The 26429-nt window shown below is 45.2% G+C and overlaps 1 protein-coding gene across 1 annotated transcript; it reads left to right on the top strand.

The window, feature by feature from the left end:
* The first annotated feature begins 329 nt into the window (after positions 1–329).
* emilin1a (elastin microfibril interfacer 1a) lies at positions 330–26429 on the top strand. Its single transcript, XM_036550680.1, has 8 exons — positions 330–909; positions 18453–18578; positions 21548–21750; positions 22068–24176; positions 24366–24491; positions 24878–24895; positions 25196–25330; positions 25646–26429. Exons 1-8 carry the CDS (start codon positions 758–760, stop codon positions 25966–25968), a joined length of 3192 nt encoding a protein of 1063 aa, XP_036406573.1. The 5' UTR covers positions 330–757; the 3' UTR covers positions 25969–26429.

Here is a 26429-nt window from a genome sequence, read left to right as displayed (position 1 = left end):
CATCGGATGTCCTCATGATTATCTAACTAAATACAAAGACCTAATTTTAAAAAGGAAAGAAATCAAGAAGAAAGAAAATTTGTTTCCTTTGGCTGAACTAATCGGGGTTTTCCTGGTTATGATTTTTCTGGTGTGATAACTTTCAATATGAAAGGATGCCATCCGAAGTGACTGTGGGTGTACTTAAGGAAAGACATGTCATCTGCAAGTGGGTTGGCTAGGTACCGGAGGGAGGGTTGGGAAAACCCAGACAAGGGAGAGAGAGAGGGAGGGAGAACGAGTGTAAGGGCTATGAGAAGGGGGAGGAGAAGGATTCGGATGTGCTGCAGTGCAAAGTATACCACCTCCGTTGTATGGAAACTGCACACAGAATGTGAGAAGGAAAGTTTTGCATTTTTTAAGTTATGAAAAGGGAGAATAAAAGCGACCTCACCTGGGTGTGACGCCTGTTTTTTCAGCCATGTGTCAGTTATAATAAAGAGGGAGTTAACACTCTTTGAAGAGAAGAGGAAGAATATCGACTGCCAAAATTAACGGACAGCGAAGTCAAGACAACTTCAACGCGGAGCCGGGAAACGTACCATGGAGTCATAGAACTTTACCTAGCCTACTTGAAAGAAGTCGTGCGTACCGACGGCTCATGCTCCTATGTTGTGGATTATACAATTAAATTAATTTTAGGGATATTTATTGGGACTGAGGGAATATTTACCTTTGAGGGTATTTTGAAATATTTTTAGTGTGAATTCTCCTCGGAATGGCAGGATCTGTTCCCTTACTATTTTTGATTTTGACTCTCTGTGGAGGCGGTTTGAGTGCGTCCTTCCCATCGCGGTACAATCTCTACGCGGGGCAGAGTCAGTCGCAGACCCAGACGCAGAATGGGGTGAGGGCAGCGAGTAGACACAGGTAATTCCTTCTACTCTCTCCTTCTTTAAGTCCTCTTTAAGACTGATTTTCTTTCAGATATACTATGACATAGTAAATTTGCTGTATGTTGTCTAGCATTCTTGTAACAATAGGAACAGCAGGTATTTCAATGAATGTACCTTGTAATGAAAATTTAGTAAGTTATAAAATGACCGTTAAATTGGAAAACGCTTTAAATGTTTTCATTTTCAAGTTTTCCAAAGCAATACAAAGATAAATCGTCCAGACGCAACAAATGATGTTTCTCGTGATGCACTGGACATAAATCCACAAAAAATCAAATGTGCATGCTGTCTTCTAGAACTACCTGCATTAAGTTTTTGAGAGGGCGGAAAAAAGTGTAAGAAGAAAAATGGGGGATAATCACATTCTTCTTTGTTCAGGGACTTCACGTTATTTGAAACGAAGTAGTAAACAGTATTATAAGCAACTATGAAATGTAAAATCACAAAATATTGCGTAAATATTCGTAGGACACGTGTGGCATGTGTCAGTGTCATATCGTTTCGTCTGTAAAGGACGTTGAAATATCCAACAGAAGTGTCATCTGCCCGACAGGAGTTCTTATCTCCATAGTAAGACTGATAATAATGGTGACAATCAAGCCATGACCACTTATTAGTCTGCATACCAAGAGAGCGAACTGTACTATGGATGATAAACACACGACGGACTCCAGTTGTTCAGAGGTTATCATCGATTATGGGGACAACAGTGCGAGAGGGACTCGTCGGTCATCAGTGAGCCACAGATCTGAGTTACTGCGCCCTTATCTGTGCCCCAGGGCCAGGACCTGCGAGATTACAAACACTGAACACACTCGCTCTGAGGGCACACCCATGAGCTGCATGCTCTGTGATGTCACACGCTGGCCGGACTGAGCGAGTGAGAGGTTCTCCCAGACAATGACGTGATATGGGGCTTCCCAGCCCTCAGTACTGATCCAGTAGTTTTCCTTTTTTTTCTTCTTTTTTTTTTTCTAGGGGTTGATTTAGGTGAGGAAAAACTTGAAGTTGCAACCCGCGTTTCTGTTCAGAATTAAAAAACGGCATGCCTTAGACGCGTGGCAATACTGAGTAATTATTACCACTTGAACGAAGTCGGTTCATTGGGGTTAGCATGATGAAAAATAACCAGACTGCATCAGTACGTGGTTCCCTGTGGCAGAAGCTGACAAGTCTTAGACCGGATAAAGAGAAGACATTGAATCACTGTGACCAAAGGAATTTCCCTGCCTGCCCTCTGTAAGATGAAACTTTGGTCACGGAGTCCTCAGGTCTCTGGCTCCCATGCTGGGGTCCCTGGAGTATCTCACAAGGATTTTACCCTGCAGTTAATTGATTCGGTAGTTGATTTTTGTTTGTAGAAAAATGCTTGCATATTAGGATGCCTCCTTCCCTTCAGCAGCACTTTTATTATTTACATATAGGAACACATAGGTGACATGCCTTCCACCATCACTGAGTGAGGCCTCACACATTGCTTAAGCTGTTAGACTTTATTGGGCTGGGGAGTGCTTTTTGTGGAGGCCGGACCTAGGGGTACGTAAAATCTTTATGCAATAGATCTGATTTGGATGTGTATAGAGGGACACAATAAAATAATACAAGCCGGTGCCTTAAATCAAAGGCTGCTGCTCCCAAGGTCACATTGCGATTAGATGATTTATGAAGGAAATTAGAGCTCGGAATGCTGCTTTCAAACCGAACCATACAGGCAGGGGAGTTAAGGGTGCAGACGCTCGTGAGCGAAAATCGGCCGAGTCCTCGCCAGTCGGGTAACTTCAGGGAAGTGACGGAGGGATTAAGACAGACAGACTTAAACGGTGCACTTTCCCCTCTGAATGTTGGCCCCTAATCCCTTGGCTCCCTGCGCGCGTGCGGCGGAGGACGTACAGTGGAACCGGGGGGTGGGGGGGAGGACTCCTGGAGAGGCTGTCTCGCTCCCGGGGGAACAATACGAGCTCAAGTTCTGCTCGCAGCTCTGTGCTGGCGCTCGCGGGGGTCTGGCCCCGTTTGGATTTATGGATCTCAGCCATTAAGAGCCAGTTTTTGATGTTATGAATTATGTCGGTGATGGAGTCCTGTCCTGTTCCTCCTGCCGAATTCAGTGGAGCACAGAGCACAGCCCAAAGTTTGGGAGAGAACGCTCTGGCTCCTGGTGCTACTGCCTGATCATCTATTTGAACTCTTTTTGTTTTAACAGATGTGTGAAATATTCACGTAGTGGAGTGCATGATTCCCTTTCACTGTTTCACTTTTTGGGGGGGAATTCTGTCTCTCCCTTACAATATTCCAGTTGTTTTTGGAATATTTGCTAAGAAAGTGACAGATTTAGGATTACACATCTTAGACGTGTGTTTTTGTACTCGTGCTGAAAGAAAGGCACAGATGAATTCAATTTCATGAAAGAACACAAGCCTCTCTCCCCCCTTTCTCACCATTGTTCAACATCTTTTTCCTTTGCTTAGTGCAATACCATTTTGTGAATCTTTTCTACCTGAAATGTAAGTCTTACAGCCCTTAGATTCAGAACATATTGTGTATTGTTTGTTAATTAAGTTAAAAATATTTCTCCTCGCATAAAACAGGGATGACCTGTCCAGTGATGACCTCTCCCAGATGTGACACACACATAAAGCCTACACACATACACACAGTTGTTCTGAGCATTTAATGTTGGGTACGATCATGTTTGTAAAGGAAATCTGAGCTCAAACAAGCTACTTCACAAAGTGAGTTGAGGAACACAGAACTGTTGTGCTTGTTCCACCCGTAAGTCCAATATTGCAAGAAAATTAATTCAGATGGTTCTCCTTGTTCTTGTCCCAACTCACTGAATTGAGCTGTACAGTTGGATGGTTGCTTCACACGTAGGGTGTGGAAATGGACTGGAAATGTGAAAAGCACGCAGGGCTGACATCTCTAATGATTGTTTGTCTCTGACCTGTTCCAGACAGTCATCTGCGAGGACCTCTGTAGGTATCTTAGTGAACTGCACTGCCCTCATTGAACTGAACCGAAGTTCGTTTAGAATTGGACTAAGAGCAATAGTTTCATACTGTCTCAGACCTGTGAGTGAGTCTCAGGGGTGGCAAAGTCTCATGTTAAAAGCACAATGTTTTATTGAATCAGATCAGTTTTATTTCTTTATAAGATGTGGCGTGTGGAGAGAGTATGTTTAATAGTTCATGTTAAAATCATCACTGGCAGCTCACAAGGGCTGGGATTGCGCTGTGGATATTTCAAGTGCTGAAGATCATTTGAAGAGGTTGTTTGTTTTCTGAAGACTCAAGATTCCAGAATACAGCTGATGTGCCTCATTGCTGCAAAACATGTTGCAACACTGATATGATCTTGGGCGCAATCCATCCCAGGGGACAGAACTGTAGACCATTAATGTTCTTCTTTTGTTATTATTAGACCGCAGTATTTGAACTCCTATTCTGACAAGTCTGTAGAGTGCCTGGCTTGTTGCCTTGGAATGGAAGGGCTCTGGAATTCCAGAGATCAGGTTGAATTTGAATGGCATTGCCGGTTTGGCGGTCTTTCAGATGTGTCTGCTTGTCGTCCTCTTTGAAAACTGAAGTTACTGGAACTCTAAAATCTGGAACATATCCTCAATGATCTGGGTGAGCAGTTCTGTAGATTCTGAAAAGATAATAGCCAGGGTGAAACCATCTTGATCGAAGTGGGCTCTACTAATGCTTTCTCAGTGTAAGACTGTGATGCATGGCATAGCATCCTTACAATCTCTAAGCATCTAAAAAAACAGTGCCCATTTTTGCAATTTTATAGTGGAGAATATGAGAGGCTGGAAATTGCTGTTGACTTTATGAGGAGTCTTTTCATGACTGGAAAGCTTTTTTACTGGATTTGGATGCGACGAATTACATCTTTTCCCATCCTTGGCCTTGTCTCATCTAAGTTCGCCATCCACATTAATGTGGTTTCCTGTTAATTAAAGCTGAATCTAACTTTTATGAATGAAACGATTGAGGACGTGCAGTGACCTTTAAAAGGCTTTGAAATTGGCCAGGGGAAGGTGACGCACAGAGGAAAAATCAGGCTCCCGTCACCTCGCTTGGCCTAGTCTAATAAGCGTGTGTTTGGGGTAAACTGAACACTAAGGCAGTGCATAATCATCTGAAGAAGGGTGAAGGAGCTGTAAGTCGGTTCATCGCCACAAAGACATGGGAGAAGGACACACAGAGAGGGGATTAGCATTAGCATCTGAGGAGGAGGGCCCCTCTGTCAAAGGGCAGCCCATTCTCAGCTTCACAATACCCCCTGTGCCCCCAAGTCAATAAGGGACTGGGTTCATTCTGGACCCTCCTCTGAAGATTAGGGGCTCTCTTCTCCATTCATCTCTTTGAAACTTGCAGCAGAAACCACTGACTGTGGTGCTTGACAACAACCAGGTATAATTGCTTGGTTCACTTGGTTAAAATGAGATTGTTCCAATTAATGTTCACGGCAAAAAAGTGGCCCAAAATGTGTTTTTCAGCATTTAGTCTTAAAGCCGAATCCGTCATAAGCCTTCATAAGAAAGGAGTCATTCACTTTGTGTTACTTTGATACTTTGCTGTTTGATGTACTTCTCTGTGCAGTTGCTTTTTACCTCTGATTGCTCACACCCAAGGGGATTGCTCATCTCTATCCCTCTTCATTTTTATCTTTTTGGCATGCCGACACCGATTTCTTCCCCCCTCCTCCACTCGGATTTTTGTTAGGACTTGTGAAGCAGCTTATGGAGGCTCTCACACAATGGGAGCTGCTGGGCCCTGTGAGGGTTTAGATTGTCGCGACTGTGGCGGTGCTCAGGGGCTGCAGATGTGGCGGGGTTCCCATGTGGAATGGGGCACCCGGTGCCTGCCAGGCTGTCATTGGGCTGTCAGGGGACTTCCTGTAGGGAACTAAGGGGAACTAAGGGGACTCAAGCAAGGCTCAATTTGGCCTGGCGGACCTTCATTGCTGACCATTCACTGAAGTGGGTACAGTAGCTGTAGATTCTGTGGAATCCTTGTATTGCTGAAGCAGATAAATGAATTGATTGGCATAGAAATGTCAGATTTATGCTCAGTTTCTTCATGTGATCTGGTGGTGGATGGATCCTTATGTCTCATTAAACATAAAAGGACAGTTAGGACCCATGAATGTATGCCTGTGATATTGGGATCCCTGTTTATATATCAGACATTTGCATACTTAATGATAAGGCATATTACATCAACAAACCAAAATCAGGCATCTTTTACCTACAGGACATGAACTATTACTGTTACTCATCTTTTCACAATAGGCCAGGAAATCCATTTTGCATTAGGATGTCTAAATAATATGCTTGATGGATATCTATCACATATAAGGAAACATTCATGCCTGCAAACTTTTATGCATCCTAACAGATTTGTGTGGTACCATGGCCTCATAAATAGCTTTATGCACTCCTGCATTTTCCATGATATCACTGTAATACAGTTATTTTTATGCTTATCGCAAATAATGTCTTGCTGTGTCATTCCTTGTTATTTGTACGTTCGGTGCCGTCACGGTTCTCCACGTTTGAGCGCCACAGTACTGTACATTTGTATTAATCGCTTGTGTGTCCCTATGCATCTCTGAAACCGTGCATTTTGCACACTCTAACTGAGAGGAGTGTTATCCCTCCTCCGCGGCACTGTTTTTCCTGGATGCCTGCCTGTTCCTCGCTTTTTATCTTTGCTTCATTATTTAGCAGACTGAATCGGGCTGTTAAGTGTATTAATAGTGGCCCCGAGGGTCTGCAACTGTTCTCATTCTGCTCCCTATTACAGCGTTTTACATGCGATGGTGGGGAAGCAGACCTCACAGCATAGCGTGACAGTTGCAACCGGACCCCCCTGTTTATGAGGCTTACCAGTGTGCTTAATTACTACATAAAACATTGTTCTGGCAGGTGCAACCATTCTGTTACCTACATTAAAGTACTATAAAAAGCAACTAATGAGATGGACAGGGAGGTATGTGGGTCCACAATGCACGGGGGTAAAACACTTTTTAGTTTATTCCCTCCCTTTTTATTCCCTTTCATTCCCTTCCCTCAGGACCCACTGAATCAACGGCTCACTGTGCACCCAAGATATTATGTTAGCACCGAACTCCTGGCATGTACCCACAATGCAATGCAGCAGGGGGGCGAGTCTGACACCTCTGTCACCTTACCAGACATTGCACTGACCAGCTGCCGTATCAGAGCTTAGCCTGGTGTCGTTGCGGGTGAACTGCTACTGTGTAATAGGTTGAGAGGAGGCCTGTGACACCATTTGGCTTATACATGGTGATTAGCAGTTCACAGGGCTGGATTACGGCTTGATGGCATTGCTCAGTCAGTTTCTCACATTCCTCTCTCTCTCTTTGGGAAACCAGTGCATTCTCAGCTGTTTCCCCTCAGAGGAAAGTGCAGCACAAGCTCTCCATATGTAATGGCAGGATTAAATTCTTCTACGGGTACAAAGAGAGCTTTAATCTGACAGAGAAACTGCGTGCCATCTACAGTATAATCACAACTTGACTGTTATCCATGTATTCCTAAAAAAAATACATAATTAATGCCTGATAACTTGTTTTAAAATATTTGAAATAGTGAGTAGTGTCAGAGTGCTTTGAAAACGCTCCGGCTTCCATGGTTTGTTTGCTGTAGCATAATGCACGCAGTTTAAATGAATTATACGGTGGGTGCAAAAATGTGCAGTCGCATAATCAGGCAGGCCTCTTTAAAATGTGAAACCTGACCTCCCCATCCAAGTTCCCTGTCTGCACTGGATTTTTTCTCCATTGTGTTAACGGCTCACGCGCTTGTATTTCATGAGTGTTTACATCAGATTTGCAGCGGCGGGCCCATCGCCAGACTTTAATTGCAGCGCCTCAAATACCCGCCTCATCATCTTCAGCGCATTAAATACTATTTGGAGCCATCTCATATCACAGCGGTGAGCGTTCCTGGCCTGTAATTATGTTTTAGGGCTGTATACTAAACAGAGGGGGAGAAACAGGAACAAAAAGGAGCTATTCACAGAATGTTGTTTGGCTACATCACGGCAGGCTAGAGTCTGGCGTGTTTGCTCACATGGTGTCGTAACCTCTCCCTCACCTCGCGCCATTTTGAGCATTGTCTTCAGTGCAGTACCTCACACTCATCTCTCTCTGAGTCTGCATAATGCTCATAGGAAAAAGAAGTAGTTCAGTTTCCATAAACAAAGGTAAATAGTCATTGCTCCTGTGGTCCTCGATCTTTCCTTTGTTTCCCCTTTATGTTGTTAATAGCAAATCTTTTTTTTTATTATTTCTGTTGTATCAGCAACTCCTAGAAAAGTGACACCAGTTCTCTGACACCACTGTGAGCTTGCTTTGCATATTGTAGTAGAATCTCCAGTTTTCTGCATACATGCATTAAAACTCACAGTAAAAAAACTATGAAATTGGCAGAGACAGTGTATGTTGGCAGGTGCCATTGATGTCATTTTTCTACATGTCTGTAGAGATTGACATGGTGAGGGCGTTTAGCTGAAACATGTTGTTTTTAGTAATAAAAATACATTCTTTGACTCTTCCATTGTCTTTATTCTCCCAGCGGTGTTAAACTTTATTTACCTTCAGCAAATGGTGGTGAATCAGACCTGCAGTGGAACTGCAGCAGCAGCCAGCCTTCTGTTTCTTACATTAGAAAGGCTGTGTTTTGCGGTGCACCACCTATCCACTGTGTGTTTCCGTCCAGTGGGAAGAGGAAGAAATGAGGGTTTACGGGATGGGACAGGGGGTGTATGGAAGGGCAAGGGGTTTAAATGCGGGGCTTTTTTTGTTTTGCTTTTTTGAAGTTTGGGAGCAGAAGAACTGGTGTACAGGAGGCAGTGAAGGTATTTGGGAGGGGGTTGGGGTGTATAGGAGGGGGAAGGAGCGGGGGTTGGCGGTTGTACAGCAGAAGTGTGGCTGTTTCAGAGCTGGGGGTTGTAAAAAAGCAGAAGGGGTAGTAATGGGGTGGACAGACGCATCAGCTTAGGATGGGAGTGAAGTAATGACAGCTGTAATTGTAATCTGCAGAGGCATTAATGTTGCATCTCAATGCTGATCTCAAGGGGTGAAAGAAAAAAAAAATATTTTGACGTTCCAGAGCCAGGCCTGTGCCGGTTTCCTAAAAACACAGCACATCTCTGAGACACAGTAGTCACGTTTCGCTGTGATGTCATCTCCACTGACCATTATTCCAGATGATGTCACCATCGGCAGGAACACACAGGGGCTGTGTTCTGTGGGAACATCCAAACATACCCACCGCGCCTGTGACCGACCCCTGAGGAACAGGTCCTCACATCAGCTTATCACTACTGATCGGAGCCTTTTTGAAGTGGAGGGGCGAAAAGCCAGAGAGAGTAGCTGAAGATCAGTTGAAAGGGACAGATAAAATCAGCTAATCAGAAATGGGCAGGATCAGAGATCCGCAGGTCAGCGAGCGCTGACAAAGATCCGCATTGTAGCGAGGAGGACAGGGGGATTACAAAAGTCAACGGGTGGGGGGAAGCATGAACAGAACTGGAGCCGGAGGAGTTTCCATTAAGTAACCTGGCCAGGAGCCAGGCCTGTGTGTATCGAGCAATAAATACAGAGAGCCTGTGGCCGAGGCTTGGAAGTTAACTGGCCGCTTGCGAGTTGTGGGGACAAGCAGTGCAAATCGATGGTAGCGCTCACGCGTTAAAGGATTCTGGGTGGACATTTATTGCTGCTATTTGTTATCCACGGTCAGATGTGACATTACAGTGTTTGCTTAGTTTTGCTTCTACAGTCAGTAAGGTAAGGGTCAACTGTATATTGCAGCACCAGGAGAGTGATTCTGGAAGAGAGTGATGCCACTGAATGTAAGGTCCCTGTAGACCAGATCAGAAGAAATGAGAGCATGGCGAAAACATTAGGGGCAGTTCTCTGGGTGGTGATGGGGGGTGATGAAAGAAAGATGAAGCAGATGGGGATTATGAAGATGAGGATAAAATCAATGGTCCATTGTTTATGTTGACGTCCCTGGTCTTGATGTAGGTCCTGAACGCCTGATTTTATTCGGTGATTTTCTTTTTCTAAAAAAAAAAAATCGATTTATCTTCTCTAAACCCCAGTTAATGCTGGACATTGTGCCTCCCCTGACACCTCTTTAAACTGTCTCCCCCCCATAAATACCTTGACCCTGAAATTTCTTCCCAGCAATTTCTCCCAGGCCGTCTGGGCCGGGGGGACCGTATTCAGCAGAGGGTTTCTGAATGCTTAGCCTCACACTGGCACGGGGCCAGAGTTTGCCACAAAGTGTCCCGGACAAAGTGGCCTTCACGCGCGCACACACACACGCACGAGCGTGCGCTAGCTCTGATTGCGAAGCCACTGAGATGTTATCTCGGTATCGCTGACACGGACTGCAGTGGCGTGTGTGGAGGGGACTGAGGAACGGGCTGTTCATCTGAGCTGAAATTATGAGAGGAAAGATTGCAGGAGAGATAAATGTTCAGACAGCAGAGACATTCAAGAGGGGAACAGAGAATGATGAGCTCACACAATGAGTGGCTTCTGTCTTGCGATAATTGCCACAACACTTATTTTGTGACACTTGACCTCTTCTGTTGCATGATAATGTGGAACATTAAAATACCACAATGCCGGTGCTTATGTTTGGCGCGCTCTTTATGCGTTCGTGTCAGAGCAGGTGAGAGGGTTTTCTTTTTCATTTCTCTTTGACAAAAAATGTGAATGGAGATGTTGATTGCGATTATATTCCGTTCTGCTTACTCATCATTAGTTTGCTGAGGACGTTTCACAGCTGATATCATATTATGCCTCGTCAACCTAATATGACAAAGAACCTCTTTAGCAGTACGCCGGGTCAGGACTCACAGTGGACTCAGCCATGTCAGGGGAGATTAAAGACTGATTTTGAGGGTGTGCTTTTAAAGTACTGCGTCATGTTTCAAAAACATCGCAGAGTGTGACGCATTGATAACATGGCCAAGCTGCAGAGGTCTTCTGGCAGACAGTCAGGGAGATACCGCTGTGGCTCGCCCAAGAGAAGCAGAGCGCGAGGGTGTTCCTGAGTCAGGCATAGCCTTGATTGGAGGCCTGCAGGCCTGGAACAGATGTTGAGTTTGGGGGGAGATTGGGGGGGGGGGGGGTGAGATCTGCACCCGGCAGCACGGGGAGGTAAACACACGGCTTGCTCGGCTTCCTGAGGGCCTGGCGTGTCTGGGGCTTCGATTCACACAGATGTGCGGGGCGAGGCGGGAACAGGAAGGAGAAAACTGCAACCAGGCAGACACAGGAAGGGAGGGGGGCCAGGGGTCATAAACACGCTCACCAAGCCGTCGAAAACGGGCCCGGGTTGAACCCCACCCCACCCCACCCCCCCACCAAAGAGGAGCGCTCGTTGTATGCGTATACTGTTAGACTCTGCTGTTGGGGTATGTATCCAGGCCACTCCCGTACTGTATTAAAGGGCCACATTGATTTGTGGGTAATTATTGCCCAGGGAGGGGCGGGGCAGTCAGGAGCAGCAGTTCTTTTAATGTAAAAATGATGACAGAAAATGAGTGGTAGAGAGCACACAAAAGGGTGACTGTGTCTTTAAATCGGCTGCTTCTCATCAGGGGTCAACGGGGGAGGAGAGGACGGAGGAGGGCGTGACCGAGTCCCTGTGTGTGTGTGTGTGTGTGTGTGCGCGTGCGCATGTGCATGTGTGCATGTGTGCATGTGTTTAAGTGTTTATGTGAAATTTTTATGCTTGCTCTGCTTATGGAAGATTATGCTGCTAATCATGGTTATGGCACGATCAAAGGTCATCAACTCAAAGTGTGCTTCATAAATGAGCATTTAGAGGTTTACATTTTGCTTGTTCAACAGGCTACACTCTCCAGCGACTCTTATACTATTTGGTGTAGTTTTATAGGTTTTACAATCTCCTCTGCTACAAATCTATGTTTTTTTAAATGCCACACCTTACAATGTTATTACACAAAGAATATTACAATATTACAGCCTAAATACCCGTTTGATTAATTGCCTGGTCTTGCTAAAACAGTGGAGCTTTCTATATGGGAGTGTATTTGTCATTTTACCAAAGGAGGACAAAGATCTCATCTGATCCTGTCTTTAAATACAGTGCTGTCTGCCAGCTATTCCTGTGTCTGTGTTCTCATATTTATCGAGCCCAGGACGCCACTACCGCCTACGCCCGCAGGTCTAAGGTTAAGCGAAGACGGCCTCGCCTTGCAGTATAGAAAAGCACAAAGCCAATTGGCTCGGACAGTTCTGATGCGGAGCGATGCAGCGGGACAGTCTTAAAAGCACAATACGGTCATACACAGCCGATCACCTCTAAGGGGAGTTCAGTAGCCGGTCACTCTGGTATCTCCATTACTCTGCAATAGTCATTTAGAGCGGAGCGCACATTGAAATGGGGCCCTAGCAAGAGAGCGGCAATGTCTGCTCGCCACCTTTCCTCCTTCGGCGCTATCTCATCTGTCGGTCGCGCTGTTCACCCCCCTCGGTCCCCAGTGTGTTTCCGCCCCTGTCACAGAACATTCCTCCCCACAGCTATTTATTTGCGTCCGCGCTAGCTCTGCAGCGAGTCGCGGGCTTTAACATAAATAAATAGCGCCATTCCTCTCCCTGGGAGGCCAGAGGTCCGTGCCTGGAAAGCCTTTGGGAGTGATTTCAGTTGAGGCTCACTTGAACTTGCTGGCACGCTGGCGCATACACACACTCACAAACACACACAAACACACACACACACATGCACTTATTCTCAGCTGCTCTGTGCTGCCCCCAGCAGATCCCCATCTCTAGAGGCTGCCCCCACATTACTGAGGGGTGGCGTCACATGAGCATTGGTGAGTTAAGAGTTTCTTTCTTAAATATGCCCAGGATATCTCCTGTTGTGCCTGATACAGCCTGACATACTTTCAGAGAGCCTTCTCCATTCCTGCCTTATAACAGTACATCTGAATAAAATATATATTTTTTTGTTTGTTTTCCTGGCTCTCAGAAAGCCTCTCTCAGAGTGAGGTGCCTTCTGAAACTTGTGTGAACACTGCCCACTTACATTCATATTCTGCCATTTCCTGATGCATGTGGGACTCTCTGGCAAACTCTGTTGCCATCCTGCAGAGGTAGGACTTGAGTTCTAAGGACTTTGATTTCTAATGTGTTCAGGAGCGGCTGCTTGGAAACTATGATGGAAAGAAAGAGAGAAATGGCTCAGAAGAGCAGCAGAGAGAGAGAGCTTCAGGAAAGAAACCTGGCACAAAAAAAGGCACATTTATAAGCTGAGCAATGAATTCTGGGCACGGACAGAGGGTTTGTGTTGTTGAGCTTCCTCGCGTGCGCCATACAGAAATGCTCTCCCTCATTTTCGTCTTTGTGGAAACACATTGAAGGTGAAGAGAGGGGAAAAAAAGAAGTGTAAGTGTTCCCCAGCCTGACCCGCGGTGAAAGAGCGTGACGCACAAATCCTCCGTGGCGAACGTTTTAAGAACGCAGGTCACCCGTAGCTGGCTCACGTACCTAGAAACGCTGAGCTCTCTTGCCGTTCTGCAGCCAGACAGGCAGAGAGAAGAACTGCAGCTTTATTTTAAGGCCTTGGCTGAGGTCTGCTCTGCACCATCGCCCTTCAGTTTTAAGCCCGGCCTTCACGCTCTGACATTGAGTGCAGGAGGCTCATGATCACTGCTTGCTGCAGAGTCTACAGTTCTCAGTCTGTGGGCAAGAGCTGCAGAACCACATTAGGGTAGGAACTGATTTGCCAGTGCAGTGTCTGTAAGGCCTAGTACATGCTTCTGGGTGGAATGCCATTTTAGCTGACCGCATTTGCCATGACGTTGTGTTGGTGCATGTGTCAGCAGTGCCGCATATACTGCCTGCCACAAGACTGTGTTTGTCCCAGCTTTTAAGAGTTGTATCATTGCAAGGCTCTCACATTCTCATTGTGACCAGAATAACGGCTCTGATTTGTTGATTCCCACCATCCTTCCAGTGGATGCTACCTTTAGCCTGCCTAAAGACTCATTACACTGATGGTACAACTGCAGTTGGATGCCATTGCTAACAATAACCTTCTAATGCAGAAAAACAGCACACTGTAGACCTATGTGAGGTCTCAAAACATGACGTATGTTGCTCACATCACATCCCTGTGTCAGCAGTGCCACATACTACACTCACAGTTCCAGAACTATAATACTAAGCTGTAGTATAATACTAGGTGACAATATAGCTCATTGATAAGGAACAGGAATTGTTACTGTAAGGTTGCTGGCTCAATTTCCCCCTGGGGCACTGCTGTTGTACCCTTGGGTAAGATATTTAACCCAGAATTGCCTCAGTAAATATCCAGCTGTATAAATGTATAACCAATGTAACCAATGCAAGTTGCTCTGTATAAGAATGCCCGCTAAATATCAATAATGTAATGTAATGTAATATTTACAAGGGAGTTTGATACATGCTCTGAGCAGGAATAATTCTACCTGGTCTGATGAGACGGCCAGAGCCACATTCAGAAGCAAAGCAGTGTGAAGAGGCAAATCTGAGTTTACAAGAAAGCCCATGCGGAGGATCAGAGGTGGGATATGTGTGGAGGATTGTTACAGCTGCTGTCATAATTCAGCCTGGGATTTGTCTGAAGTTATGCGATTATGTGATCTTTCCACAAACGGCGACACAAATCTTTCACGTATTAAACGTAAACTCTGTCCAGATTTTGCAGCTGCATGTTAGGGTGTGTGTCCGTTTTCTTCCTGACACTTGGAGCAGACACAGCACTTTGTTCCATCGGCAGCCTCCTGGCCGGGTCCTCAGCAGTGAGAGTGTCCAGCAAACATCTGTAGGAGGGTGTTGCTGGAGCAGGCCGGCCTTGAGGGGACAATATACGAATAGCCTGTGACTCAAAGTTCCTGCATTCATTTCAATTCATTCATCATTCCTGACAGACAGTGATATAGACTCAGGTGGCTCTTGCTGCTGAATAAGCAACATCATCTCATTTGTTTTTTTTTTTTTCCACACTTCAGACAGTCGTGCACAGATCATCATGCACTGACCTCCCCATCAGCTGCTCTGTCCGGCATGACGATCACTGTATCATCCTGCACTCCCGAGGCACAGAAACTAACGACTCCCAGGGTGGTCAATTTAAAACTGATTTATCCCAAAGAGGGCTTGGCTCCATTGTTGAGGAGCCCATTTGTGCTGCTGCTGCAGCCACGCCTCTTTACTGTGTCAACGTGCAGTCGCCTTGGCATGCACAGTAAGTGTCTCAGCTCCCATTCTATGAGACCATTATGGTGGGTGTTGCAGCACTGGGCGATTCACCGCAAAATATAAAAACCACTGAGGGAGAAATCATTACCAAAAGTGACAAAGAATTCAACTGAAAATTTCAACAAGAGTCAGCACATTTGCAGAGCCAGAAACAAAACCAATGGCTCAGCTAACAGCCACACACCTGTATTCAATGACAGGCTAATTACACAGTCACTGGCTAGCCTCACTGGTGCATGCACATTCTTTACACAGTCAACAATGAACCATTTTTTTAAGATGATGGAATTACATCAGTCCTTGATAATATGTCAAATGGAAGCTAACAGTATACTAATAAATACACAACATATGTGCCTACAAATTTTAGCAATACACAAATTAAACATGAATGAAAAGTAGTCAGCCTCAGGGTCTAGCTACATGGCTTCATAAAGGTGAAGGGTCCTCCTTCACAGCGGGAATCGTCTTGCGAGTGTCGTGTCTGTCGAGCTTACATCAAGCATGCATCACTTACATCTGTTGTGTCGAATGGCTCACCTTCAACTTTGCAGCCACCATGTCACGTCTTGACTGCTGACACATGGCTTGTGGGTTGTATAATGCAAAAAAATTGACAGTGTGAAAAACAGCAAAGAGGAGGAATCGCGACAGCGTCTCGATCTGGTCAAACTGTGACTCATTGTCTCCGTGTTTGTGGCATTCAGTTAAGGATTGTGTTTGGCTGGAACATCTTGCCTGGTTAGAAATTCCTGGTTGTGAAAACCCCAGATGGCAAGCAACAAACAGTGTGTCTCCAACATGATACAAATGGTGTTTTGGTTACTCTCTCTGTTCCACTGTGTGTTGACGAGGTCCAAAGATATTACACGGATTTCTAAAATTTGTAAAGCTTATTCTTTGAAAGCACACATGCCAAATGGTAAAACGGTTCTTTGGACTTTTTCCCAATCTGTGATTACTCAAATTGGTGCAATTTCTGTCACTTGTTCAGTTCTACCCGAGAGCTGGAATTCACTTAGCAACCTGCAGACCTGCAATCTTCACAGTTCTGTGGCAATTATTTATGATTGATTACAGAAATGAAATCATTGACTGTCTGCGCGTAACATTTGACAGTTGTAATGCTGATTCCCCTCTATGACTAAAGGCAGAACAGTTGCATGATCCCTACAGACCTGCCTGAATATGATCTATGCCTGTGCACCGGTGGTCCTGCACACATACGCAGTGGTAATTTATATACCGCGTGTACAATGAAACAGAAGGCTCGGCAGAGGAAGGAACACATGAAAACTCATCTAAAGCGGCCATCTTTATGTTAGATAGATGATGTCAGTGGGGCCTGATGCTGGAATGTGTTCTGACTCATCTCCCTGTGCCACTTAGAACATGTTCTGCAAAGCCTGTTGTGTCTGGAGCCGGAATCATTCCCTTGGGTAACGTTCCCCTAATGGGTCAATCATTTGGAAATGGGCCTGGTTGTGCCAGAGAGACCAAGGCTTTTGTTTAGGAAGAACAATGCAGCATGCAAACTCAGTCAGGGGTATGTGGTCAGGGTCTTGCTGCATGCAAGCTCAAAGTGTTTCTCAAGAAATACTGTGCGATTGTAGCACGCAACCGGACATCTGATGGGATGGTCGGAGCTTTGAAACTCAAATGGGAGTGGCCACGTCCAAATGGCCATGTACCGAATGGGAAGGATCCAAAGCAGAATGCCCATTTAAAAAAGTCACAATTGTAAGGAAAAAGCTGTATAAAAATGTGAAACAAATTAGGAAAATCCAAAGCATGTGTAGTGACACTACTGAGACATACAGTGAAGTGAACCTCCAAATTTTCCACTTAAAATAAGTTGTATTTGTGGATCTTACCAGTATAATTAAATGAAACTGGTGTGGAATACGAGACTGTTCAGTGGCTGTGCGGAAATCTACAGTCCTCTACGTCTTTCAGAGGGGAATACCATCAAGCCTATCATGTATGACTTCCACAGAGTCTTCAGATAGCATCAGGAAGCCAGTGAGTGGAAGACCAACACGGGGAAGTTTGAAATGTATTTACTCAGGTCTGCAGGGGACTATAGCAGCACACTGAGGCAGAGGAAAAATAAATATGGCCAAACTGTATATATATTCTTCCTGAGGCATGAATCCTCTGACTTGCTTCACCAGTAGGCCAGATATGCCTGAGGCAAAGAGGTGTTTCCACAACAAACCATGTTGGACAACCCCATATATGATAGCAGGTTGGCCCAGAGTCCACTGGGAGTAAAGTTGGAGTCCCGAACAGTTAATTACTCTGTGTTATCGTTTTTCCTACCCACCCTCATAATGCAGCATATTTTATGTCGATGTAAGTGTATTCAAGAGCTATTGTACATTTGTTTATTTAGATACCTGCAGAAATATGGTAAACATGGAAATATATTTTATCATTAATTAATTTACAAACATACATGTGACAGAGGTGGGTTTTGGCAGACTCAGAAAAGCTCAGTGCTCATGGTATTCTGGGGTGTAGCAGTACTTGGGCAATAGGTGAGATCTGGTAGGTTTAAATGTGAAGCATCACACTGGATCACATCACGGCAGTACACACAGGGCTACAGCGGGTCAGTGGAAACCTGGCTTTAGAGGCTGGAGCCCAAGATGAGACACTTCTGGACACTTCCTTCAGGCAGTCACATTTTCCCAGCTGAACTCTGTGAACTGGTGCTTCTCCCTCTCTAACTCTCTAAAGGTATTTCAGCAAATGAAATCTGATGTGATGGTTCCATTTCATGGACGAGTCTCACATGTCCCATCCAGGAAAGATTAGCTGTGTAATGGCAGTCCACCCTGTGTCCCATACATTAAAGCATTACACCTGAGTCAGTGAGGAAGACTTGCAGAGTTTGTTGATAATGACAGTGTAAATCTTTTTCATGCCTAGCCAAAATTAGAGCCTGTAATTTACAATGTGAACGTTGCATTATGATGGCTGATCCCTGTCTCTCCCTTTCTCTCACTGATGCGTCTGGTGTTTTTATGTGTGCTCGCTTGTGCATGTGTATCTGTGCGTGTGAGAGACAGAGAAAGACTATTGGATATTATTTGGATTTTTGTTGATCTATATACTGAATGATAGTGCTGGTTTTGCTAACTCGCCTGTCTCCTCTCTCTCTCTCTCTCTCTCTCTCTCTCTCTATCTCTCCAGAAACTGGTGTGCGTATGTTGTGACCCGGACGGTGAGCTGTGTGGTGGAGGATGGGGTGGAGACGTACGTGAAACCGGACTACCAGCCCTGCACATGGGGGCAGGTGCAGTGCACCCGCGTGGTCTCGTGAGTATCAGCCTTCTCCTTACCTCTCCTTCAAGTAACAGCGTGATTATGCCCTTCCATGTATAAAACTGTCTCTTTGAAAGTATAAATACATTCCAGTTCATTCCATTTTAGCTCCTTCCAGCTCTTTAATTTGAAAGGAACTGCATGTCACAGCATGCACTTTCAAAACACAAATACTGAACTCCTGGACAGAGCATTCATTCTAATTGCTATCTGTTATATTGAGCTTACTCTAGGAGAAATGTAAGTTCAGTGGATCCACCCTGGTGTCTTCTGTGCCTTTGAAAAAAGTTCCAGTGGAAGTTATTGAAATGCCAGTGGTTTACCATCCTGTTACTGTCAGTTCACATGAGGAAGCTTGTTGTGGCTGAATGTTAGAGTATGGGCAGCATCCTTCCATTGAGAAGAAGAAATGCATAATTCAAGAGACAATGGGGCTAAAATGAACAACTATTTATAGCATTGACAGAAGTCATTTGCAGCTGGATGGATGACAGCAATTTTACAAAACAAAAATCTGCAATTGTATCATGAATTACATTGTTGAAACTTTCAAAAAAAATGATGCGTATAGATATAGATACCAAAATAAATGATAAATGATAAAGCATTGAAATGTATTTTGAAAGTATACTGTTTTTTAACTTTAAATTTTAATGAAAATGTGAAACAAGTAACAAACCTTGAAAGAAACCAGCCATGTATTTTGATAAGATACTGTATCTGTATTGTTACATAGAGGATGGAGGACGCTGGGAAGCTGGGAACTTACAAGGATACAGGGCCTGTGTGTTAGCGGCTCGCATGGATAGAAAAGCTTTGTTTTAATGGCCGTTGGCTCCGGGTCCCTCGTGGCTGCCGGCACGCACCAGTCCAGCTGGAAACGCTTAATCCTGCTTCCCCAGATTGGACACGCTGCCAGGGCTATGCTAAGAATGAACCGACCCGGACCCTCTAGCGCTGCAGCCTGACCACCGCAGGAATGGGCCGCAGACCGAGTGCCACCCCAGCTTTTTCCACTCTTGGTTGCGGAGTTTGATCCCCTCGCCCTTTTTCTCACGCTGCTTGTGAACTCAGAATACACAGAAAGCCTGTAACCTTTAATGGAAGTAGATTAGCGGTCTGTTTCAGTTTGTAGCACACTAAAACCAACCAACATGCAATCAGAAATATAAGGCTTGGGCGTGAGAAGCTTACGACATGTTGACAAGCTTTACTTGTGGCTTGTCAGGGTGCCATTAATATTCCGTTAGACTAACTTTGTGAATTGAGATTCGGTAGAGCTGATCATCCAGGCTGCCTTACAACATACGAGGTTGCAATGTTTGATATCAAACAGATACGATATCAAACGAATTCTATACTGAAGAATGAGATTTGAATAAAAATTCAAAACACCTTTACTTCAAACTTTTATTTACCTGCTGAAAATTACAGCAAAAATAGTGAAACAACATTTGGATTGAAAAAAATATCCCTTTTGACATTCATCGCTGAACTCTCAGTGGAAGAGGCAGGCCTCATGACCCCTCTAATGGGTAGTGCTACCATGTGCTTGCAATGGCTGCCAATTTGCTCTCTGCAGAAGAACACTGTGATTGGTCTAACTCAGTGAGTCACTGGCAGCACATGGTAGCACCACCCCTTTTGGGATTCATGAAGTCTAGCTTTCCCCTCGCTTGTTTTTACAGCACATCCTGTAGGCCAAGCTCATTGAGCTCACCGTTCTATTAATAAATACATTGGATCCATTCACAAGGTGCCCAGAGCCTCACATTAAATACGATGCCTCATGAGCACTCTGGATCAGAGCACTGCCCTGATGTTTTCAGAAGAGCCACAGTGACACAGCTGGGGGGCAGATGGCTGTGAGTTTCCAAATTTGCATCCTACATAAGCAAATTGGGAAACTCACAGCTTTTCCATGTGCAATACATTTATTGAGTAACATTTACTGTATTTCCCCCGTAGTAAAAATAAATAAATAAACGTAAGGCTATATGCGGTCTGGAACTCTGTACACACTGAGTCAGTTGATAGCTAAGGAATACTTATGGGAAACAGTTTGCTACAGTGAATTCATTGCACATCTCGGTCTTTCAGGGGTCAATAAGGGAGATATTGCTCCAGATGTGGGATTTAGAAGGCCCAAAGGTTCCTGCAAGGGACTGTTTTGAATATTGAAACCTAGCCACCACCATTTTTTTTCACAACCATTTTAGCTTAAAAACTGGAGCTGGAACCCCAACGATTGTTATGTGCATCCTGTTTTCACACAGTTTAGCCCACATCAGTTTTGTGCTTTTTTAAATAAGAATTTGGGCCAAGTGGCAGTACATCCTGTTCAGTATGTTCTTTCATTTAACAGAAATAGTGAGTTAAAACAAACATCTTGGGCTTTCACAGCTTGCCTTTAATTGTAATAATCATCAGGTTGTTTTCTTGCCAGGGGCATAGTTTTCATCATCTTAAACTGCCCATGGAAATAGAAATGAAGCAGTTCACATTATTATTTATGTGCATGGCTTTGCACCCAAACAATGATCTGAAAACATCAAAAGAAACGTGAACCTAATGAGGCAGAAACTTCCTACTGTGTGGTTCATTTTGGTCTATTACATCTTTGCATAATTCAGACACGTTAAATGTTCCTTGTGAAGTGTGAGATAGGACTATTTATAAGTATTTATAGACCAATCACAGAAAGTGACCACCCTGGGCTGTATAGAGCATTAGGTGCAGTCAGAGGTATGGTCAGTTTCAAAAATGCAAACTCACCTTACATGCTGTCCTGGATCTTTCACTGACATGTACCAGTATGTCACTTCAAGAGCTTTTTTACACTGTCTGTGTAAAAACACAGAAGCTGCTGTTCTGTACCACAGGATATGTAATAACATGAGTGTAATATATGTACAGTACTGTTTCTGTATTGATATGTTTGTTCTTGTGTGCTTCTGCTTCAGGTATCGAACCTACATGAGGCCTCGGTACAAGGTAGCTTATAAGATGGTGACAGAGATGGAGTGGAAGTGCTGTCACGGGTACTCCGGTGATGACTGCAACGAGGGACCAAGTGGGGGGTCTGTCACGGTCAGGCCCCGGCCCAAACCTTCCCGCCCAGGGCAGACTGGCTCCGGCTCATGGACCGGGCAGAGCGGAGGGGACGGTGCGTCAACCCCTTCACATCCCCAGCTGCACTGGCATTTACTGATTGAAATTTGCATGACAAATGATTATTTTAAAAAATGTCAGAAAGTTGTAGTTCATAACTGTTACTGAAGTGATAATACTAATTTTAATGATTGTATTAATGACTGTAATATCATAACTGAGTGCTGAACAATGCCCTTTATTTCAATAGCTATATAAGATAATAAGATATGGTAAGATATATTAAGGTGTAATTGTCCCATTAATGTTCTCAAAAGACAAATAAATTGCAGACCTCAATTTAAATGACTGGATTCTGTACTTTTACTGCAGGGAGAGGTGACAGTGACAAGATGAAGCAGCTAGAGGACAAGATCCAGAGCTTGACCAAAGACCTTCATGACCTGCAGTCCACACTGCGGGGCATGAACGAGAAGATCCAGGAGGAGATGAGCAAACCGGGCTTCGGTGGCAAGACGCCTGCTGACGCCGCACAGCCGGAGATGAAGGAGACCATCCACAGCATCCAGACCAAGCTGGACCAGCTGGACAACAGGACCCGGGCGCATGACCAGACCCTCGACAGCATCAACAACCACTTAGTCAACGGCAAGGGCAGCGGCAACGAGCTGGACGGTGCGGGCGGAGCGCGGTTCAACTCCCTGAAGGAGGAGATCCTGCAGGAGCTGGAGCGCAGGGTAGCCTTGTCCTGCTCCTCCTGCCAGGCCGGTGTGGAGGACCTGAGGCGGCAGCAGCAGGAGGACCGCGAGAGGATCCGCGCTCTGGAGAAGCACATCAACTCCATGGGCCAGCAGCACCGGCAGATGCTGGACAGCCTGCGCAAGGAGGTGACGCGCTCGCAAGGCTGCTGCGACCTTGTGACCGACCTGCGGGGGAGGCTCAGCGACGTGGAGAGGAAGCTGAGCTCAGCGTCTGAGGCCTACGACGTCCTTAGTGACCGTCTGGATAAGGAACTGGCGGGCACTGGAGGCAGCACAAGATTGACTGAGGAGAAGTTCAACAGTCACCTGCAGGACCTAGAGAGACGGCTGAACAACACGGTACAGAGGGCAGAGGAGAACTGCGGCTACGTGGAGAATGACGTGAAGGACTACTTCCAGAAGGAACTTGGCGATGTGCAAAAAGAGTTCCTCGATCGCTCTGAAGAGCAAGACTACAGGATTTCAAATCTTGAAGAGGACGTTAGGCACTTGAGAGACACAACTTTTGACCACAGCAAACGCTTACATCACCTAGAGAACCTGACATCCTTCGTGGACAGCAAGATGACATCCCTTGTAAGCCTCTGTACAGAGTCCTGTGACCCTAAGAAAGCAAGGGGAGATGATGTTGATGACACTGTGAAGACACTACAATGGAAAGTCATCGCCAATGAGGAAGAGATCCAGAGATTTGACACCAGGCTAAAAGACCTCTCTGTTTCGGGTGACTCTCTGATGGACAGGGTGGTGGACCTCAGCCACGATGTCCGCAAGATCAAGGCCCTCACGGGAGAGAACGGCGAACACTTCAACAGGATCGTCACAGAAATAGAGAACCTGGGCAGGAACGTGGACGACTGTGACATCTGCAGCTCCTTGGAGGATGAGGTGACGTCTCTGAGGAACCACACCAACAAAGCCTTTGAAAGGTGGCAGACAGACATCAACAACATGCGCAAAAGAATAGACAACGATGAGTCCACCTGCTCGCAGGTGTGCTCGAACCTACAGGAGGAAGTTGGCAAGCTGAAGGAAGAGGTGGAGAAGTGCAGTGGGCAGTGCAAGATTACCTTGGAAAGGCCCGGTGGACCAGAAGACCTCGACCCACAGAAACCCCTGGATGGCCACAGTGTCATTGGTAGCTCGTCCAATAGTAACCTGAAGTCCATCCAGGGAGAGCTCTCCGAGGTCATCCTGACGTTCAGCTCCATCAACGACACGCTGAAGGGGCTAGAGCACACGGTGCAGAAGCACGACAGCGCCATCACCGACCTGAGCAACACCAAGGACAAGATCATCTCCGAGATCGACAAGATCCAGCAGGAGGTGACCGAGCACATCGAGGATAGCAAGGGCCGTTTCGACCACGTGGACCGGGAGATCATCCGCTTTGGCAGCAACTTTATGGTGGAGATGGGTGACTGCAAGCGATCAGGGGACGGCCTTGAGAAGAGGATATCTAAGATGGAGGCAGTCTGCGGACGGCTGGACTCTTTATCTGAAGGCCTACAGAAGATCAAAGACGGTCTGAACAAGCACGTCTCTGGGCTGCGGGAATGTTTCAATGGGCTAAATGAGACTGTCGCTTCCCACAGTGGACTAATTGACAGCATCCAGAACACACAGTTAGAAGTCATTCATGGGAAGATCAAGAACCTGAACTCATCTGTACTGTATATCCTCGATGGGTTCCAGGACTTCTCCAAAAAGGACTTTGTTGGTGAGTATATTCATATATGTATATGCATATGCAGGTAGGAATAACTATTTATGACCACAAACTAATGAAAGGTTACATTGAATACAGATAACGATAAGATTAAAAACATGACCAGTCATATGTCTGTCTTATAACTTGCTGTTTTTAGTGTCTGAATTACTCATTTAAACCTTTTTTTTTCCCTGCCAGGCCCCCCTGGCCCACCAGGACCTCAAGGAGAAAGAGGGGATCAGGGTCCCCCAGGACCAATTGGGCCACCAGGCAAAGAAGGTCCACCAGGCAAACCAGGCGTGGAGGGGCCAAGGGGACCCCCAGGTAAATGAACTGGAACAAATTCCTGCAGTCAACCCAGAGGTAGCCTTGCTGTGAACATTTGGGACACCATAGCCCACCAACTACATAGAGTATGACTGACTATCACTGAGTAGTAGGAACTATAGATGCTCATATGGTTGTAATGTAAACAAAGCTAAGATCTTATTGAAAGTAATGTAGGTTGGTAGTTCATAGTTTTCATAAATTTTTCATAGCATAAAAGTAATTCCAGAAAAGGAGTTTGCATTTCTTTTAACAATATGCAGTTTTGGTTTATGAAGAGCACCCGGAAGAAAACTGTCGCAAAGTTTATCAGATACAAAGTGTATGATGACTTGGATGTAAAAAGTCTGATCCAGCTACTAAACATTTTTTCCTTTTTTCAGGCCTCAGAGGCGAACAAGGTATGATTTTATTTTTGATATAATTTTTGACTAATGAGTGTAATGCATTGAGTTTATGAAATTCCCCAGCTAATATAATTTAGACATCTGTGCTTGTTGATCTGAAGTTGCTGTGTAAAGTTGGAATGAATGAATGAGATATATCTGAACTGATTTACAAAATATGTATGAAAGGTCATTGAGGGCACGGCTAAATGTGAGTTTATGCATAGTAAGTGTGATGTCACTCTGTGGGTTTGCTGTGTATGTAAAGGAGCAAACTGGGATTCTATGTGATGTCATGATCCATCATTCCCTCAGGTCCTGATGGATCTGACGCCAATGTACCTCGCCTAGCCTTCTCGGCAGCTCTCACATACCCCCAGGTCAATGCAGGCACCATCGTTTTCGACAAGGTCTTTGTTAACGAGGGCGAATTCTACAACCCAAAAACAGGTAAACAGGGCTGTATATTGAAGCGTTTATAGTTGTAAGCATATGAAAATAAAGGTGTGATTGAAGGCATTCTTATCTGGTGGCTCTAACAGTGCACATCTTTAGATTTCATTGAACAATGTTCAACAATTAAGAACAATCGTTTCTGACACTTCAGCTTGACAGGACTTGCCACTGAAGTCCTACATGCAAATATTTTACTAATATGTTTGCATACTGCTGTGTGTATTAAATCACTTTATTTATTTGAGAATTTGTACTGTTGTTTCTCACACAAAATTCTCTGTGTAATCTCTGTGTTACTGTGAATGGCAGGAATCTTCACTGCACCGTTGGAGGGACGCTACTTTTTCAGCGCCATCCTAACGGGTCACAAGAATGAGAAGATCGAGGCGGTCCTCTCTAAGTCCAACTACGGCATGGCGCGCGTGGACTCAGCTGGGTACCAGCCGGAGGGCCTGGAGAACAAGCCCATGGCAGAGACCAAGCCTACACCGGGATCCTTGGCCGTCTTCAACATCATACTCCCCCTGCAGGTGGGAGACACCATCTGCATTGACCTGGTCATGGGCAAGCTGGCCCACTCCGTCGAACCTCTAACCATATTCAGTGGGATGTTGCTGTACGAGGATAAATAAGAGTCCTGAGGTGTGACTGACGGAGGCTGAAGGACAAAGTGTCGACATGACGGAAGACGGCAACGAAATCCAAAATGGGGCGGGACAGTAAAATACAATGTTTATCCTCACAACAAAGAAAAGGTAAATGGTGACAACACTGAAGCAATGTTTCTGATCCATTTCTGCCTTGGATCCCGTTGTTTAAAGACTCTCACTGCTTAAAGATAGAATACAATTTTTCACTGAACGCAAACCATGGCTGCGACTCCCTAACCTACCCATCATTTGGATAAATACTATCACAGATGCTACTGCAAGGGGTTTTTTCCCATCCGTAGACAGAAGTGTTGTGAATATTCTGCCCAAGCTGACCTTAAGGTTTCAACAATGTCTCATGTACCTCCTTACAAAGTGCCTTCCAGACAAAAAAGAAAACTTAAACAAGGGTTCTGAGGTAACCCGGAGGTTTTTTGTTTGGG

Source organism: Megalops cyprinoides, chromosome 17 (genome assembly GCF_013368585.1).
Source record: "Megalops cyprinoides isolate fMegCyp1 chromosome 17, fMegCyp1.pri, whole genome shotgun sequence".
NCBI lineage: Eukaryota > Metazoa > Chordata > Actinopteri > Elopiformes > Megalopidae > Megalops > Megalops cyprinoides.
The sequence above is the reverse complement of the archived record's forward strand: the minus strand, read 5'-3'. Positions and strand labels throughout refer to the sequence as shown.